The sequence below is a fragment of the Manacus candei genome, unplaced genomic scaffold, assembly GCF_025592945.1.
Source record: "Manacus candei isolate 608988 ecotype Guabito, Panama unplaced genomic scaffold, ASM2559294v1 h1tg000052l, whole genome shotgun sequence".
Taxonomy (NCBI): Eukaryota; Metazoa; Chordata; class Aves; order Passeriformes; family Pipridae; genus Manacus; species Manacus candei.
In genome coordinates this window covers 534197-552016 of record NW_026138100.1, presented here as the reverse complement: position 1 = coordinate 552016, position 17820 = coordinate 534197, and the positions used below count along the sequence as shown (strand labels likewise).

Genomic DNA, 17820 nt, shown 5'->3' with positions numbered 1-17820 from the left:
CCCCATACTACCCTCAGAATCAGCCTGCTGCTTTCAAAGAAACTCCCAGAGGTCAAATTTTCAGGGGGTGTGACCCATCTAACTTTCTGCCTTTGAGGTTGTTCCAACTCTAGCGCCTCAAAGCCCAGCAGAAGTCAGGAAATGAGAGCATATGGTAAATAGTTTAACTCACACTAGTTTGGCTTTCAATTCTAACATGATTTTTCAGTGTTTTGCATCTAGTAAGATGTCTATTAACTCAAAAGGCTCTGGTTAAAGAGAACAAATACAATGACAGTGGACAGACACCAGTGTACTGGAGATTGTTGCTAAAGAAAACTGGGTGTGCCATGCAACTTACATATCATATCTCTATTCAGTTCTCTGAGAGATGAAACCTGAGCTCTGAAAAAAATTATCTGTTAAGGTTTAAAGCTCCGGAGATTTAAACTAAAACAAACATGATAACCAGTATTAGGTTTCTAAGCACATCCAAGCACTCAGCTTGTCAGCAGTCATATATTTGCAGACTTGCAGCATATGCCAAATAAGAGACAACGAATCCAATAATAGAAAATAAAGCCTGTTGTAAAGCCACTTGTAATAGCAGCTGTTGCCTCTATTGAGAAAATGTCTTTAAAAATGTTACCTTTTAATACTTCTTTTTTCTCTTGCTCCCTCTTTTATGGAGCCTGGGTGGATGCTATAAAAGAAATAGACATTAATTAGGGTGGGATAATTCTCCAAAGGAATACAGCATAAACATCTTCCTCCTTAATTTACCTGATGTTGACCACATATACAGTGTAATTCCAGTTCTGGAAAGTACGGTTCAACTGAAAAACAGGAATACATTGATCACATGAATAGTGAGATGTTAATGGGGCTCTTTATTGCTCAAGGTACAGTTAGAATTTCACCCTTCTGCCCCTTGAGAAACTCCCTTCAGTTTTGCAAAACAAAGAGAACACTCTCACATTTCAATGAGGTGAATGTTGAACGTTGTATTTCTCACTGGTAGTGAGAAATGTGGCCTTTTTTATAGATAGAAGGAAATGTCTATAATGTCATGACACAGTGAATAGGCGAGTGCACAGGATGCTGACCTTTTCCTTTTTTCCCCTCTTAAATTCTCAGGAACACTTTGATAAGAATAGATTTCCTGACAAAGCTACCAGGTAAATATTCACCTGAAAGTCTTCAAACTTTTGATGATCTTCTTTTCAGACCTTTGTACTATTTATTCTGAGTGCACAGTGGCTGCTCGGTTTTCCTCTCAAGAGACTCTTTTGCATACTCTGCTAGGGTCAAGTGACACCTTTCTATATTCTTTGGCTCAGGCACCTAAAGTACTTTGCCTGGCTACTGATGCTAAGAGAACAACCTTGGCAGGTGTGAATGATTGCATTTCTGGTTTGTAGATTACTACTATAGGTGGTTTCCCTAGCTTCTGAAAGCTGAAAGCTCCAGGTTTATTAAAAGAAAAATAAAGAATAGTTGCCATATATTCATGATATATTTTCATGTAAGTAGTTGTATAAAGACTACTTACGAACTGTGTGAGTGTGACTATGTGAACTGTCAAAAGAACAGAGAATATCTGTATTCAGGCAGGAAGAACTTTCAAAGACAAGAACTTCAAGAATCCTCCACCTAGAGGGCCCAGAAAGGAGCTTATGTCTACTAAAATGGGCTGAAAACCCAGAGACTACTAGAATCCTCAGCAACTGACCCATGGGAGAAGCCTTCTGAAGCAGAGAACATAAGGATAAACTGGAAAAGTTTATTGCTTCACACAAATCAACACTGCCTGGCTTTTTGAATAATTTCTTTCACCATATAACTTCAAAACCATATTAGCATTTGGGCAGAAAAATTTTGTCCTGTATAGTGATGTTGGAACTCAGACATCTACCGCTTTCAGTGGACAATTACAATTTCTCCATACTTTTCAAAATCTTACCTAGTATCTACATTTCTTAAGAAGTGGAGACATTTCAAAATTTTATCTATAGAGCTGAAGAGCCCCAGTTCCACAGAGCTGAATTCACTACTGCACAAATCAATAATAGAAAGATATTTAGAGAACACATATTTAGAGTTTATTTGGTAGCCTATTTTTTTCCTTTTCCAACTGATAATATTGATGCACCAGATTCATATATGTAATCACACAGGAAAGAAACTTAACTTACCCATTCTGCAATGACATCATGTACTTTTGACACTGAGTTGGAGTTGGAACTAAAGACAGTTATAGATATCCTGTAGAATAGCCCACCTGTCCATTAAAAACAGCATTATAATGTTAGAAACTGAAAAAATTTACCTTTTTAATAATGAGACTTTAGTTTCATGATTAATATAAAGATTAGGTTGAACCTCATACACAAGGACATCTCAGGCTCTTCTCGGCATTATAAAGTTTGAAGTGAACAAGGCCTGCAGGTTTGGGACCATTCTCGCTAGTGCTGTTGATTTTGACAAGAGTTCCCTTCCCCTTCATATTTTCAGAGACATTTGAAATGTGACATGGAAATTCACAGACAACATATATAAAAATATTATTTTGCATATGCCTCTAATGTGGTGTGTTAAAGCAATATCACGAAAGTGCCATTCATTACAAAACTATTATAATTAATGAAGTTCGTAAAAGCAGGTAAATACTACTCTAAGTCATATTGTTATAATTCAGAATTGAACCACTGCAGGTTACATTTAAAACTTTGTGAGAGCAGATAAAGCTCATCAATTAAAAGTAACAAGGTAACTGAGGACACAGGAATAGGTGTGAGAAGGGATATACAGCTCTTGTTTCAAAAGCACAGTCTTTCTCTCAGGCCTGGTGATGGCCAGAGAGTAGATGAACTCACATTAGCTTTACAAAACTGGCAGCTGAACAAACCATCTTTCAGTCACAAAATGTGTAACACTTGGCTTGGTGCAATTTTATATTCAGAAAGCTGTTTTGAAATGTCACTGGGCAAATATAAATTCTCTTTAAGCTCATGAGTGGGTAGGCAGCATTACAAGATTTTACATCTAACAAATAACATCAAATTATTTCATGGTTATGCTCTGTGTCAAAAGTCTGTACTTCTCACAAGTCACTTTTTTTTCATTAAGCTACTAAAAAGCCTCTAAGTTCCAGTTGGACAAAATTTCCCAGGATGTGGGGGAGGGTTTAAGAACTTCTGGATGAATTCACTTGCATATATGTGCACATGTGGCATTGCTTGGTTCAGGGCTGTTACCAAACAAAGTTGTGGGTCTTGATCACAGATACATGTATTCATATAATCCTCTGCAAATCTTACAGAGACAGTACACAGGACAGAACAGGGCATGACAATAATTATACAGAAATCCCTTTCTGTCTCTGATTGTAAAGGAACTGCTCTATTTTTCTGAATCTAAATAAAAGATCTTTTATTCTTAGTGGAGCAAATGTCATAATTTTACAACTTCATAGATAATTATTGTACAAGAGCTGGAAACAGAAGTATCTGGAAAGAAAATCTGAAGCCAGCGTTTTCCAGTTTAATTGTGTATACATTGCTTACTATCTTATTCATGAGATGGCTTGAATATTGTTCTTTCTTATCAATATGGAATTAATCACATGAACACTGAGATTAGTCTGAAAATTCCTCTATGATAAAATACTAAACATGGTTTCCTAGTTACCTTCTTTGGTAAGCTATGATTAAATTTTATATATGAATAGAATGAACTTGCTTTTTGATTTAATGTCTTTTTTTCCTCCCTTAACTCAGGAGATACACAAATTTGATGTACAGTTTAATCTGAAAATGTGTTTTAGTTTTATATTATTACTGTGATAGTTTTAAATTTAAATAAAAGAGGAAAAATTAAGTCTTTGAAAGTAAAAAATTGGACTTTGCGCAAGTTGAAAACACTTGCAAGACCTGGATCTCATTTATATGTATATATCTTTGTATATATACATATACAATTTTATATCTATAATGTATGTGTGCTATACAGATACACACATACAGAAAGTGTTCATTTAATATATTCTCACACATTCATATATAATTACACATATGTATAATTACAACCTTATTCAGATAATTTTACATATGGACAAAACCACCTTAATATAGGAATATGCAAAGTATTTTTAAAATCAAACATAGTAAGTACAAAATAGTCAATACCTTCGAGATCTCCACCAGATAGTGACCCAAAGCATGGTTTTAATGAAAAAGAGAATAAGAACAAAGAACAAATCTATATTTTAAAACACTCTCAGGAGACTGCAGTGGCCGATAGTAAAAACTAAAAATTATTTCTCACTCTCCACATTAAACTGTGGAAATCCCATCTCAAAATGCTGACTAAAAAAAAAAATATGGGTACCAAATTGATAAAAAGTAGCCAAAGATAATTTGAAAATAAAAGAGAAAAAAATAGCATGGATATCAATTCTCCCCACACCCACCGTCAACTACAAAAACATAAAGATCAATGAAATACCAGTACTTTTTTATAATTCTGTCAGGCAAATTATCTAAATATTCCTTTTTTAAAAAATCTTTGATTTTTGAAATTAAAATCTTAAAAAACATGTAAGTAAAAAACATTCATACAATCCCAAACAATTAAATGGTATCAAATTATATAAATTACATGGCAACCAATATATTATCCTCACAGTGTCATGAGAGTTGTTTTAGAGAAGTACACAAATACTAGAAATCACGTTAATGACATGTACTATCACTAAGATGTTACAAATTCCCTTCTACTGCAATTAAATTATTATTCCAAAACATCTTCATATGCTAAATCGACATACATCTAAAGGATGACAGACAGCTACTTCTGTGTTCATTCTACAAACTGAATATCTAATAGATAAGATGATGTGGGTTTTTTTCTACATCTAACTTAATAGCTTGACATACTGTAGGTGACCTCAGGTCAACACAGGCAGCAAGAATCAGTGAAGGAGACACAAACAAGACAAAAGGACTGCAGCAGAGCTAGTAAGTTGATTCAGTGATGGGTAAGCGGTGCTCTTTTGGCTTGTCCCAGATGGTAAATTGGCCGAGGAATGAACACGTGCCGAAACTGATGACTGATGGTATGTTATAGAAGAAACTTGTGTTTGGAACCGCATGAGAGAGTGATGGATGGTTGCTGCAGCAGCTGTTGTCAGAGTGCCTGTCAAAATGGTCCCTTTGTGCTGAATAACAACTCCACTATGAAAATGGTAGAGGTATCGCATCATTCATTACTGCAGTTCTGGATGACTCCAAAATAGAAGAGCGATTTGCAAAATGCCCATAATCAGCATTTTTAAAATCCAAGACATGAGTAGTAACAATATTCAGAGAAGACATTCCTTCTCTGTCCTTGCTGAAGGATCCGTACCCCTCCCCTTCTGAATCCCATTGAGAAAACCTCAATATGTTTGTTGGTGTCAAAACAGCAAAATTCCCTATGTCTTCATTATTGTCAATGTTCTACTGACCATAGAGAGTATTTCAGACTGTCCACTTGATTTTCAACAGAGTTTTGTCCTAAAACAGTTTAATAACAACATTCTACTGGGTCCTAGGACTGAATTTGTCAGTTGGATGTCAGGCATAAATTTTGTGTATGTTGGGTTTGCACATGGAGTCTCTACAGAGATTAAATTTGTAATGCCTTCTGAGTGATGTTCCTTAATGTATGTAGATTTTCTAAACTGAAATGCACTGTTTGCTGGTAACACAGAAAAAGTTTTCCTATCAGCATTGCCTTCTATCATTTCCATGTAAAAATTTTCAGGTGCCAAGTCTAGCAAATCTAGCCTTTTTTTCTGGAATGGTGATATCTCCTGTGTAGATGATATAGAAAAGCCAGAAGGAGAATGATGTCTGTCTTCTTGAATGTCAGAAGTGATGTGATGACGAAATACGGTCTCATTCCACCAGTTCACAGGCTCCAAGACACACATGAAATTGGTTGTGTTGATGTTGGAGGATGAAATCTAAATAGTTTCTTTTTTGTGTTTGTAAGCAGTGCTGCTGCTGTTGCTGCTAACAGGAGAGCAGAACGCTGGCTCAGAGTCAGAGTGACCTAGTCCATTTGCCAAAGTCCATGTTAGCTCTGCATTAGGACTTCTGCTGTGAAGAAGAGGAACTGCTGCATTCACAGAAGGCTCTATAACTGCATCTACTGCATAAGAAGTGCCATGAAGTGCACTTCCAGAATAATTAAAAATATTTTCATTTGGCAACTGTTCCATCACAGTATTGTCTAGGTTGATTTTTTCTGTAAAAGCAGCCAAAATTTCACTGTGTATCTCAGAAGCAGCTGATGTAGACATAGTTGGAAGAAACAAGCTGTATGGATTTTTTCTCTCTGGGTTCTCATCTGCTGAGTTTTTACTGAAACGCAGAGGCCTTTGTTTCACTGGCCAAGTAATTGGGGTTGAGATAATTCCTATAATTTTGACCCCTTCCATCTTAGACTCCTGCTGCCACCGTGGTTGTGAATGGGAGAATTCAGGTGAATTTCTCTTCATTATGAGGATAAGTGTAGCAGGAAGGCTGAATTCCAGCAAGTCTGTGTGCAGTAAGCCACACAGTTAATGGATTAAAGAAAATATATGTAATGTGTATGTTCTTGGCTGTCTGCTCTTGGTTTAAAAATCAACTTACCAAGAGTGGAGAACAACGCCAGTTAGCTGAGTGAAAGTTCAATTTGCTTCTGCCATAAGTGAATTTGGCTTATTTTCTTAGTCTTTCTACTTTGCCCTGGGTGTTTTAAAGCCACAGAAAGGACTTAATTGTCCAATTTTTATTCATATTAACATTAATAAGATTTGATTCCTTCTGTCATTAAAAAAATTAGAGTAACTGCTCATGGTGAACACAGAGTGAGTGGATCCACAAAAAGGAAACAAACACAACTTGCAAGAAATTTTCAATATTTTCTTCTCACTTTTACAGCTTACTAAATCCAAAGAGTCTGGATTCAGATAAATTCTTTCACATTGTGTACTGCATTGCCTGATTGCCAACGTACAATAAATGATCTGCCAAAAGAAAAAATACTCCAAGAGTTTTAAATCCTACAGTAACAACTGATGCATTGGGTAAAAAAAAAACCCAAACCAAACAAGCTAAAAACCAAATGACAAAACACACCCAGATCCTAATTTATTTCTGTGGAGCACACTGAAAAAATAAATCTTTAAAAAAATAAATCTTTAAGCCTCAGATGAAAATTGCAGAAATCTATCTCTGTGTTGGTAATAACATTTAACAACCATCTTTAACAAATGAATAAATATTTTAGCAGCACCTCACAAAATGATGCTCAGTCTTTAGGAGACAGTGATATCATAGAATTTGAGAAAACCTCAAAAGAAATCCTGGCTTTAATCCTGTGCTAATAATAGGCTCATTTACTACCTTATTTTTTCCCTTAATCTTTCTAAATGAAAAGTAAACGATATATGATACTGTCAACATTTTCCCTAGTAAAGTCTGATCCAGCTCTTCTTGAAGTCAGTGGAAAGATTCCTGTTGACTCAGTGGAAGTGGCTTTGCTCCATAGGAATGGTTCCACTTGGCTCCTGCGCCTGACTAGTGAGGAACAGACAATCCAAGCATACTACCACCCTGGTTGCACAAGCGGGAGCCACACAATCTGCAGCCTTGAAACATTTCAACAGCACAGTTCTTTTCGGACCCTTTTCAAAAATCCCTCTCCCTTCCGTAGATTTTTGCATGGGTAAATACAACGGGTGACACAAAGTTAACCTCTTTCATAGAAGAGCCAGGTAGACATGATACAAATAAACACTGAGTTTGATTCTGTTCTCATTTGCACCATTCTGACATGGTCCAGTGAAGTTAGTCCTGATTTATTCCAGCATAAATGAGATCAGAATTGAGACATGACCCTTGACATTACGATAGTCGGAAAAACACACCTTAAAATACAACAAATTTGCTTTACACACAGTACAAGAAAAATGTAACACAGGATTTCTTACCATTGTTTGGCTTATCGTTTCTATTAGTATCAGGCATGTTAGTGGTGACAGTGGGTGGTGTAGGAGTAGTAGCATTTACAGTAGCTGGTAATAAAGATGAGAAAGAGGTGAACTTGAATGAAATATGAATGTTAATAAGGTAAGACAAAATGGGAACAATGCATGACCATGTAAAATGAAACCATCTACGCACAATGCCATAAATGTTAAATAAACATATTATTTTTTCTTCACAAAGTGATGAATAGATATGAACTGAGGCCCCAGTCCTGCAATCTTCACTTGCATTGACTTCACTGGGAGTTTTGCCAGTGTAAAGTTTGCAAGATCAGTCCTATACTGCTTTCATAAACTCAAAATCCTCTTATGAGAGCTTTAGATCGAAACAGCTGTGCAAAGACCAGAAAATAAGTTTGAAGATGCACTTATTGCCTGTGAAAAGAATCACTGTCCCGACTCAAAGACTGAATATGACAAACAAATGAGAAACTAAAACATCCATCTAATTAACTCCACCGAGCTCCAAATAATAAAGAGAACTGAAATCAGACTTGGAATAGGTGAAGAGGAATATATATTTTGAAAGTTTGACATAGGAACTCAGCTGTACTTTTCTCACTGATACCAATAGGAGTCACTCCAAACAATTCTGGAAACCATATGGACACTTTCCAAAATTAGAGGGAGGAGTCAAAACCTGCAATTTTTCCCCACAGTAGACTGGGCGGGTATACGTGCTAGAGGAATTCAAAGATTATGCCAATCAATTTTCAAATAATGATTTAGGAAATAATTTAATTTTGTCCAGTAACTCCCAAGGAATGCAGATCCACTCACTGACACATTTACTTTTCTCCTGAAAACTCTTAGTTAAAATCTGAAGGTTGGTATGGTAAAATCCTAAATGTTACATGGCTTTGGACGACTTTGACCAAGAAACAACGTGGAAAGGTTAAACAATTGTATTTTGGACAAAAAATTGCATTTTTTATGTTTTGTTATGTGGATTTAACTAACCTTCTGAGTCTGAAAGTCATAAATTCAAGTCACAACTTAGGGAGTAGGTTCATGTTAAGGTTTCAGTGAGACAAGACAATTAGGGAAAGAGAAGAAGTTGCACGCTGGAGCAAACAGGTTATAACTGGGAAAGTGAGCATATAAAGTGACACCTAAAAAAAGCTCTTCTCTCATGAAACCTCAGAGCTATATTGTCTGAGAAACAAGTTATAAGGCTTCTAATAGATTGTATCTTCCAGTCAATGCTGTCAAAGTAGGCGTCTTTTAATGAATGAAAATATTTACTAGGCATGACGGAGAAAACAGCTTTCATCAGACTGTAGCTGATCTGGCACCCACAAACTTTTTGCCTGGTGTTATTGCACAGCATACAACAAACAAACAAAAAAGGAATCCAAACTTGCCTCTCAGTTTAGAGAAAGTCTGCAGTGTCGACAGAAATAGACGGACATCTTTTTATGATTTCCATGATTATTACAATAATGATGATGGCGCTGAACGGGGTAAATCTGATATGGCATCTTATTCCAAAGTGATGAACTGAACACAAGGGACACTTTACCAAACACTTTTTAGAGAAGCAAAGTAAAAATACTCAGTCTTTATTGAATATATGATGGCCTAGGAAGTTAAGAGAGGCAAGTTTGAAAGGCAATATCTTCTACTAGACAAGTTAATAAAGCTGGAAAAAAGGATAAGGCTTTTAGAAAAGCAGGTTTGTTTTGATGAAAGTGTGCCCATTTCTGCAGCCATATTAGCTGACGTAATGATAGTATCTTCTTTTCATCCCGTGCCACTTTGATACAGGAAAACACTCAGAGTTCTTCCAAGAGAATATACAAAGTTATTTATATGATGGCTGTATTACCGTTTACATATAAAAAGACTAATACTGAATAATTGTGGATGCCTCATTTACCAAGGTATTTGAGTGGTAGTATTTACATCACACTGTGCTTTGTGAATATGATGCCTGAAAATTACTGTTTAAATTTGATTATGAACATTAACAGCATTTCACTTTCCCTGTGGAGACCAGTACACTATGCTCCAAGAACCTGAACCAAATTTACCTCAGGAAAATCTGGGAAAAGTAAACTAAAGACTGACACAGATCCCTTACTGGCTTTCCAAGAAGAGTACATTTTCCCTTTTATATTTGACCTAATCTGATTTACTTGAAATATTGGTTTTGAAAGAGTTCTCAGACTTCCTCTTCCCCTCTTATATTTTATTCTCTCCTGTCTCCTTCTTCCACCATTTGTCCAGAAAAGGGTTACAGAGCTAGACATTTTTGGTGCAGTTGCAGCTGTGATTAAAGTCTAACGTAAAAGGCCAACACGTTATCAGGTTTGTGTTCATGAAGGTGTTGTGGAAATGCATTGATGTTGTTCGTGTAAAGCACTTTTTATGGAACTTCAGCATCTAAGGAGAACAGAACAAATTAACCATCCTTGCATGTCCACTGATTCACATGACATGGAAATCTTCAGGGTTCACCAATTCCTTGCATTCAACTGAGCTGACCTTTAAAGACATCTAATGCATTCTTATATGTGGTGATTTTTACGCTATTAAACCCTCACTAAGTGCTGTAGCATGTGTTGCATTAACTAATAGCTACTGGATTTTGCAGTTTAATGTTGATTTTTTTGCCTGCTAATCTCAATGTATCTAGTCTCAAAATAGTTTATTGAAAAAACTCTGAACAAGAGCCACTTCCTTTATTTCCATCTGTTCATTTTTTATTTACAGATGTATGCACTTCTTATACTGGTTAATATTTTACTGTCAAAATGTGCAGGAAGAAAAGATGGGCAGAAAGAAATGAAAGCAGTCAATTAATGCAGTTTTGATATAATGGAGACTATTTGGAAAATGTATTATCATGGGAGCGATCACATTTTTTCCACATATTGTACATACAGGACACCCACACACTTGATGAGACCAAAGAATTCCTTTCCTTGCTATTTTTTATTGCCACTCACCCTTTTAGAAACAATAATAAAAAAGAAATGGAATAAAAAATCTCAGGATTTCCCAAAGATGAAACTGTGAAAAAGACCTGGGCTTCTTACCTTGGCAAAGGCTTCCTAGGTTTGCACAACTGGTTGGTTCAATTGAAGAAGAGGGAATTAGATATGAGCCTTTAAAAGAAGAAAGCGAATTATTTAGAAAGGGTTGACTACTGGGCATAAAGCTATCATGTCTGAAAACATATTATATCATTCAGTGCAGTCCCTTTCCTAATTTCTCTCAGTGGCAAAACTGACACTGCCATTTGCCTATAAGACTTAATGTGTTTTCGTTTTCTGTTTCCTCTGCGGGATCCTTGAAAACCCCGCTGACCTGCAAGTTATAGTCACTTGTGTATCCTCCCATGGTTTTCTTAGCTTTCACTAAATAACATCACATTAAAGGAATGCAGCTTGTATGTACTGTGTGAAATGAGTTTAAGCAAAGGTTCAGTATGACCATAGGATTTATGCAATCTTTGTGAGTAATAACCCCTGCCTTGGAGGAGAAACTACACTCTGCTACTATAGCACAGGTTACCCACCACACAATTCTGAGTAATCTCCCTGTGACAGACACCAACCAGATAAAAGGTAATTAAACTTGTTTCTTTGCCCAGGGTGTGGGTGTGATTAACATCCTGGTATGCATGATTTATAAACAAATAATGTTATAAGTCTGTATCTCTACAGAATTGTTCATTACAACAAGCATACACTTCAATGATCTGGAGGCAAAAACAGGGCACGTAAGAATGGCTACAGAAAAACAAACGGTGCAACTGAATTAGTTGCACTCTGTGTGTCCCAGAAGTTCAGCTGCAGACAGAGCTGCCTTTGCACATTGTGTTGAAAATAATAAGACTATAGAGCACTGGCAAAATGTGAACCTACTAAGAGTGCCACCCTTTCGGCTTTTGCTTTACTACCTCAGAATCATATCAACTCAATGAGGGTGTCTCCTTCCATAAAATTCAACAGCCACCATCCAGCAGCTTGTAAAGATAGTTAAGAAAGTATTTCCTGTGACGCAAGAACAAATGAAGCATGGACCCTTGACACAGACATCGTATGATGCCGCAGATACCACTACGTGTATTGCTGACAAATATAAGGCAGAATTAAAAACGTGATCCTCAACAAGTATTAAAACTCAGCAATTTTTTTTTTAACAGATTAAGAGATAGAGGTAAATTCACTCCCTTGGTATATGAACTCCAGAAAGGATGTTCTAAGTGAATGCACTACATCCTGCATGAGCTTTCTTTTTCCCCCCAAAATAAATATGCTAATATTAAACAGTCAATATCAAAACCTACTCTAAGTTTAATCTCTGTTCTGTAACATGGACCGATGACCTGAGAGTTGGTTGGAAAATCTGCAGGCATTCATATTTTCTTTAGTATTTAAAACAAGACTGCGATTTTATTTGGTGAAACTAAAACAAATCCAATCCAACTTTACAAAACATTTAAGTCAGAAGACTGTTGTACTGAGTTTGCATGGCAAGGGTTTGGCAGCAGCAGGGCTACAAGAGTGGTTCTGTGAGAAGCTGCAAGAAGTCTCTCCTATGTCCAACGGAGACAATGGCACTCAGCTCCAAAAATGGACCTGCCACTGGCCAAGGTCGAGTCCATCAGCAACAGTGGTAGTGCCTCTGGGATAACAGATTTTAAGAAGGGGGAAAGTTAGAGGATAACAGCAATGCAGCCAAGAGAGGAGTGAGAATATGTGAGAGCAAAACCCCGCAGACACCAAGGTCAGTTAAAAAGGAGTGGGAGGAGGTGCTCCAGGTGCTGGACCAGAGATTCCCCTACAGCCCATGGTGCAGCCCAAGGTGAGGCAGCCCATGGAGGTCCACAGTGGAACAGATATCCACCTGCAGACCATGGAGGACCCCACGCTGGAGGAGGTGGATTCCTGAAGGAGGCTGTGACCCCACGGGAAGCCCATGCTAGAGAAGTCTCCTGGAGGGATCTGTGGACCCATGGAGACAGAAGCCCACGCTGAAGCAGGTTTGCCAACAGGACTTATGACCCCATGGACTTGTATTACAGGCAATTGTGTGACACATCTCACTCCAAATGTCTGACTCAGACATCCATATCTGCTTGTCATAATAGACTTTCTTCATAGTCAGTGGAGAGGAACAAGCACTCCTACAGCAAAAAAACTTCTGACTTCACTAAGACACCTTCTCCAGTATGAGATGCACTGACCTGTGGAATAGCCTTTTTGATTCCACTGTTCATAAACAGTACTGAGGGCAATTATCTCTGCCTGAAAAATTGTCCAGCTGCCTAAGGCAGAAACATCCCACACTGAGTTAAATCTGACAGTGAAATTAAGAATTCCTTTGGCCTTTGGGAATGAAGGACTCATATAAAATGCACATAAAACAAATGCAATTGCAGGCATGGAGACACATGCTGCCACATTATCCTTAAACTGAGTAGATCATATCCTGCTATAGGTGTAGCCAATTCAGACTTCAAAATCAGAACCAGAAGTTGTTTAAACACTCCTCAATTTGCCTGCACTGAACTCTGAACCAGTGTTCAGTAGCAATAAAGTGCTATCATTACCTAGGCTACTTGTTTTAAAATTAGTTCAGATACCCAGGCTATGTATGTATACCTTTAAATGCAATCTGTGCAAAGGTATGGCAATAAAAACAGAATTTTGTCAAGTCCTACACAAGCACCCCACCATGACTGCACAGCTGTGAAAACATTAGTCTAGGGAATAAACTAGGAAAAGGTAAAACTAGGAAAAGACTATCTGAAACAATCTACCAGTGTTTTCAAGCTCCACAAACCTACTTGTAAAAGCTTTGTCTGAAAAACCCTGAAAATAATACACCTTGATAAACATAAGCACTGTTCAGGCACAGATACGTTGAGATCACGGTTAAATGCCTGGCTTGCCTTTTTTTAAAGTGACATGCTGCTTCCTGGTGAAGCATTATTGGAGCTGTGTGAAAACCTCTTTTCTGCATAAATCCTTCCATTGCTGTTAAATGAAGCCTAATCAGAGTCAGCTCTCCAATATTAGTGGTTTATTCATGGTTGATAGTCTGACTCATCAACTCTCCTGTTGAAGGATGGTTTTACAAAGAAGGCTTTTACTCAAGGAGAGGAAGGGAAGAAAATTCTAACAATTTAATCACTGGGATTAGTAACCATCTTTGAAATGGTATTGCATCCAGTATTTTCTTTTAGGAAATACTCTGGCTCAGGAAAGCCTTTATCACAGAGGGTGATTAAACATGTAAGAAAGAAAAACACTGACTAATGAGTTAGTTTTCTCATAGGTTGATTTAGAGGAAATAATAATGCTTATACGTAGATACATTTTAAGTGACTTGTATAGACTCCTGGGCCTAAAGTAGGAACACTAATATACTTTTTCTAAAACAGTGCTCTGCTGGACATTGATATTCCAAGGAATAAAGCTGTGCAATGAAAGTAAGTCTACTGTTTCTATTACCACAGCTGTGATACTACATTTGTGTTACAGGACTGTACAGTCTTTAACAGAAAGAAGAACAAGACCCCTACTTCAGTCAAAATTAAATGAGACTGCAGCTTTTAAAGAGGTCTTGGTAGGTTGTTTGGTAAAAGTGTTATGGTAGTCATCATGGTATAACAGTGTAAGAAGAGTAAGATTTTTTTGGAAAGTTATTCAGTTCATACTGATGAAATAGAAACAACTTTCTTGTCCAGAACACCTTTATCAGCCATAGTCAGATCAGTCTTTTCTTTGTTCTGGTAGAAAGGTGAAAGTATCCGGTTGCTTCTGGTTTTATAGAAGTGTTCCTTAACCTCTTTTAGCAGAGGCACGCTGAGATCTGTCTCAGTGGGTCTAGCTGTGATTGTGTCTCACACTTTGATTTGAGTAAAATAAAGCAAGCAAGATAGCTTTTTTAGTCACCTTAATCCCTTATGAACTATTAGATACAGAAACTAGCATGTCTTAATGGTGCCAGCTTCTGTTCTAAACTAATGACTCTCTTAGTGCTGACAGATGCTCTGTCAGGAGATGTTTCTATTGACACTACTTAAACTGTGTTTAAACCGGTAAGTAATAAGGTGTCAGAGGAGCAAGAAGGCAAAATTGGAGAGGACATTAGATGTGAAGAGACACCACATGGTTTAGAAAGAAGCAATATCTGTAACCATTTTCTTTGATTTTTTTGCTTTTGTTTTTGTCAACATGTATTCATTATTATTGGAGAGCTTAAACTCTGTGGACATGGAGTTTGACAGCAGCTCATTTTACAAGCATCATATGTATGTGTATAGGCTGTTCCTGGCCATAGTTCAGATTTTCCACTGTGTGTCTTATAGTTATCTAAATATCTCCAAAGCTATTTAGCAAAACATTCTTTAAAAATTACTATTATTATTAAATTATTTATTACTTATTGGTTTTTATGATTATTATTCTAAAGTGACAAAGAGTTTTCAGCTTTGATTTTTTTTTTCATTTCAGCAGAAAACTGCCAACCAGCTGTAAAAATATAGACATATACAAAAAATACATCTGGACACTTATGAGAATCAAGTGTCTGAGCCATGAAATGAGAACAGGTTGGACAATGTATTGAAATTTATCTTCTAGAGTAATCTACAGGAAAAAAGACCTTCAGTAATTACCAATTAAAAGAAGGATAATAATACATCATCAGGGAGACAAAATCTGATGATTTTGATCTAAAACTCTTCCTTCCTGTCTGCCTCCTCTAATTTAATATTTTCTCCTACTTCCCTGTCTCATATGAATTGTCATTTTGTCACTGATTTTGCTGGCTTTGTACACTCAGCAGAAGGCTACCAAGTGCTCCCCTGGCTAATGAACGGGTGAAAGGGCAGGTACAAAAATATTTAGTAATTAGTTAGTTAACATACTTTATTTTTTTTTCTCCAGAGACCACTGTAATCTTACTTGGGGCTAGCAGGTAGTTGCAGTTATCCCCCTTTTGCATGAGCCAATAAGGAGTGTTTGGGAAAAACTTTGATCTGCAGATCATTTCAAGCAGCAACTCAATATACTTAGGGGACTTGTTCTTTTCCTTTAAGGAATCAACTCTATACCTTTCAAAGCCTCTGTGTTAGTAAGAGTTGAGCTAAAGTCTAAGAAAGGTAAGACCTAGCTATTTTACTTTCACAGGAACACTCTCATCTTTTTCCATCTTGGTATATGATATGTTCAGCACAATGCAGAAGTGTGGGGGGAAAATAAGCAAAAAAGTCTTGGCAAGGCGTACTCACCACAACTCAAATTGTTTTCTGCTTTCAGTGCTGAAGTTGGAATACTCCAGAATTCATTTTCCCAGTCTACAATGTTTCCTTTCACATCGCAGCTGAGGTTGGCCAGCATTTGTGCATTCATGGTGAAATTCCAGAGGCGGAAGTTGTAAATGTCTCCATTTAGAGAGCTCATTTCATTGCTGTTAGAGCCCAGCACCAACCTCCCATTTCCAGGGATAACTTTGTCAAAGATACCTGGACAATGCACTATATGATAGGTGCTTTTGGCATATATACCTATAGTCTCTGAGAAGCTGTCCCATACAACACAGAGCTGTTGAAAGGTTCCCGTGAAAAACTCTGCATTTCTGGGCAATGCATTCTCAAGGATGCACTGTGTGCCTGAGATGGACAGAAAATGGCCTTTTGTGGTCTTTCCGAAGCTGAAGAATTCTGTCGACAATGCATTAGTGTAGGAGAAAACCTTCCAGTCGTCATTGTCATCACTGTTGCCTTTGGTTGCTTCGAAGCACAGTGTAAACTGGCTAAGATCTGGCACTGAGACACTCTCTGCCACAGACACAGCATCTATGTCGGGAACCTGGGGAATGATGACTTTCTGATTCCTCAGAGACACAGCGACTAGAAACAAGAGCAGATGAGTAAATTAACAAAAAAAAATTTCATCATATAGAAATATAGGCAGACTGGCAGCAGGGTTCAAAGTAAGATTCATTAAATCAAACATTCATTAGGTGGTATTTATCACTGTAATTGTCATAGTTTGAAATTGGCCCCCCTGAGAGGCCGGGGGGGTGCTCAGAGGTGGTTGGGTGCCAGGGCAGTGTTCCCTGGAGAGCCAATCACCACTCATGTTGTTCGCTTCTGCTCAAAATCATATATCACAGCACTGGAAACGGTTGGCAGTTCTGTCTTGTTGTTTTGGCTGTTGGTGTCTGCTGCATGTAGGTGGAGAAGGCCAGGGGGTGGCTGGGCTCCCTCTCTCCCCCTCTGGGGGTGTGGCTCAAACTGCCACAGTAATATATCAATAGCACACAACGAGGGGAATTAGACTTATGAGTACACTCTGCTGAAAATATGCAGAGATCCTTTCAGTGGCACAGAAAATGCTGTGTAACAGCTAACAACCCCCTACGTTGCATTAAGAGCAATATTAGGACATATTACTTGCTAATTCCAATTCTGCCTCAGCTCACTTTATAAAAATTACTACTCATGCATTGACTAAGGATGCACTAGGCAATGGAGTAAACCAGTTATCTGAAAAACACAGTATGACTTGCTTTTAAGATATATTATTTTGATTACTTGTCTGCATGACTATATTACACCAGTGAAGTTCAGGCCTTGCTTCTTTTAATTATCACAATAGAAGAAAGCTGCCATTACATTCCTTGGCAAACTGAAGCCTTTTGTTTCTGAATTCAGCTAATGGCTTTCTGCAAAGCACTAGGCAACTTCTCATTTTGTCCCCAGTAGCTTTCTGGTTGAATACTGCAATCGCGTGTTC

The 17820-nt window shown here is 37.5% G+C and overlaps 1 protein-coding gene across 9 annotated transcripts in view; it reads right to left on the bottom strand.

Moving 5' to 3' along the window:
* Positions 1-17820, bottom strand: part of ADGRG6 (adhesion G protein-coupled receptor G6) — a 109204-nt gene that overhangs the window by 45555 nt on the left and 45829 nt on the right. For 8 of the 9 annotated variants that reach the window (XM_051801606.1, XM_051801600.1, XM_051801608.1 and 5 more), the window contains exons 4-9: positions 16311-16931; positions 11101-11169; positions 8003-8086; positions 2175-2260; positions 763-815; positions 629-682 (exon numbers count right to left, since the gene is read on the bottom strand). In XM_051801606.1, the coding sequence (XP_051657566.1) occupies positions 629-682; positions 763-815; positions 2175-2260; positions 8003-8086; positions 11101-11169; positions 16311-16931 (967 nt within the window). The remainder of the gene's footprint in view (positions 1-628; positions 683-762; positions 816-2174; positions 2261-8002; positions 8087-11100; positions 11170-16310; positions 16932-17820) is intronic. The other variant, XM_051801607.1, reaches the window with a different exon arrangement.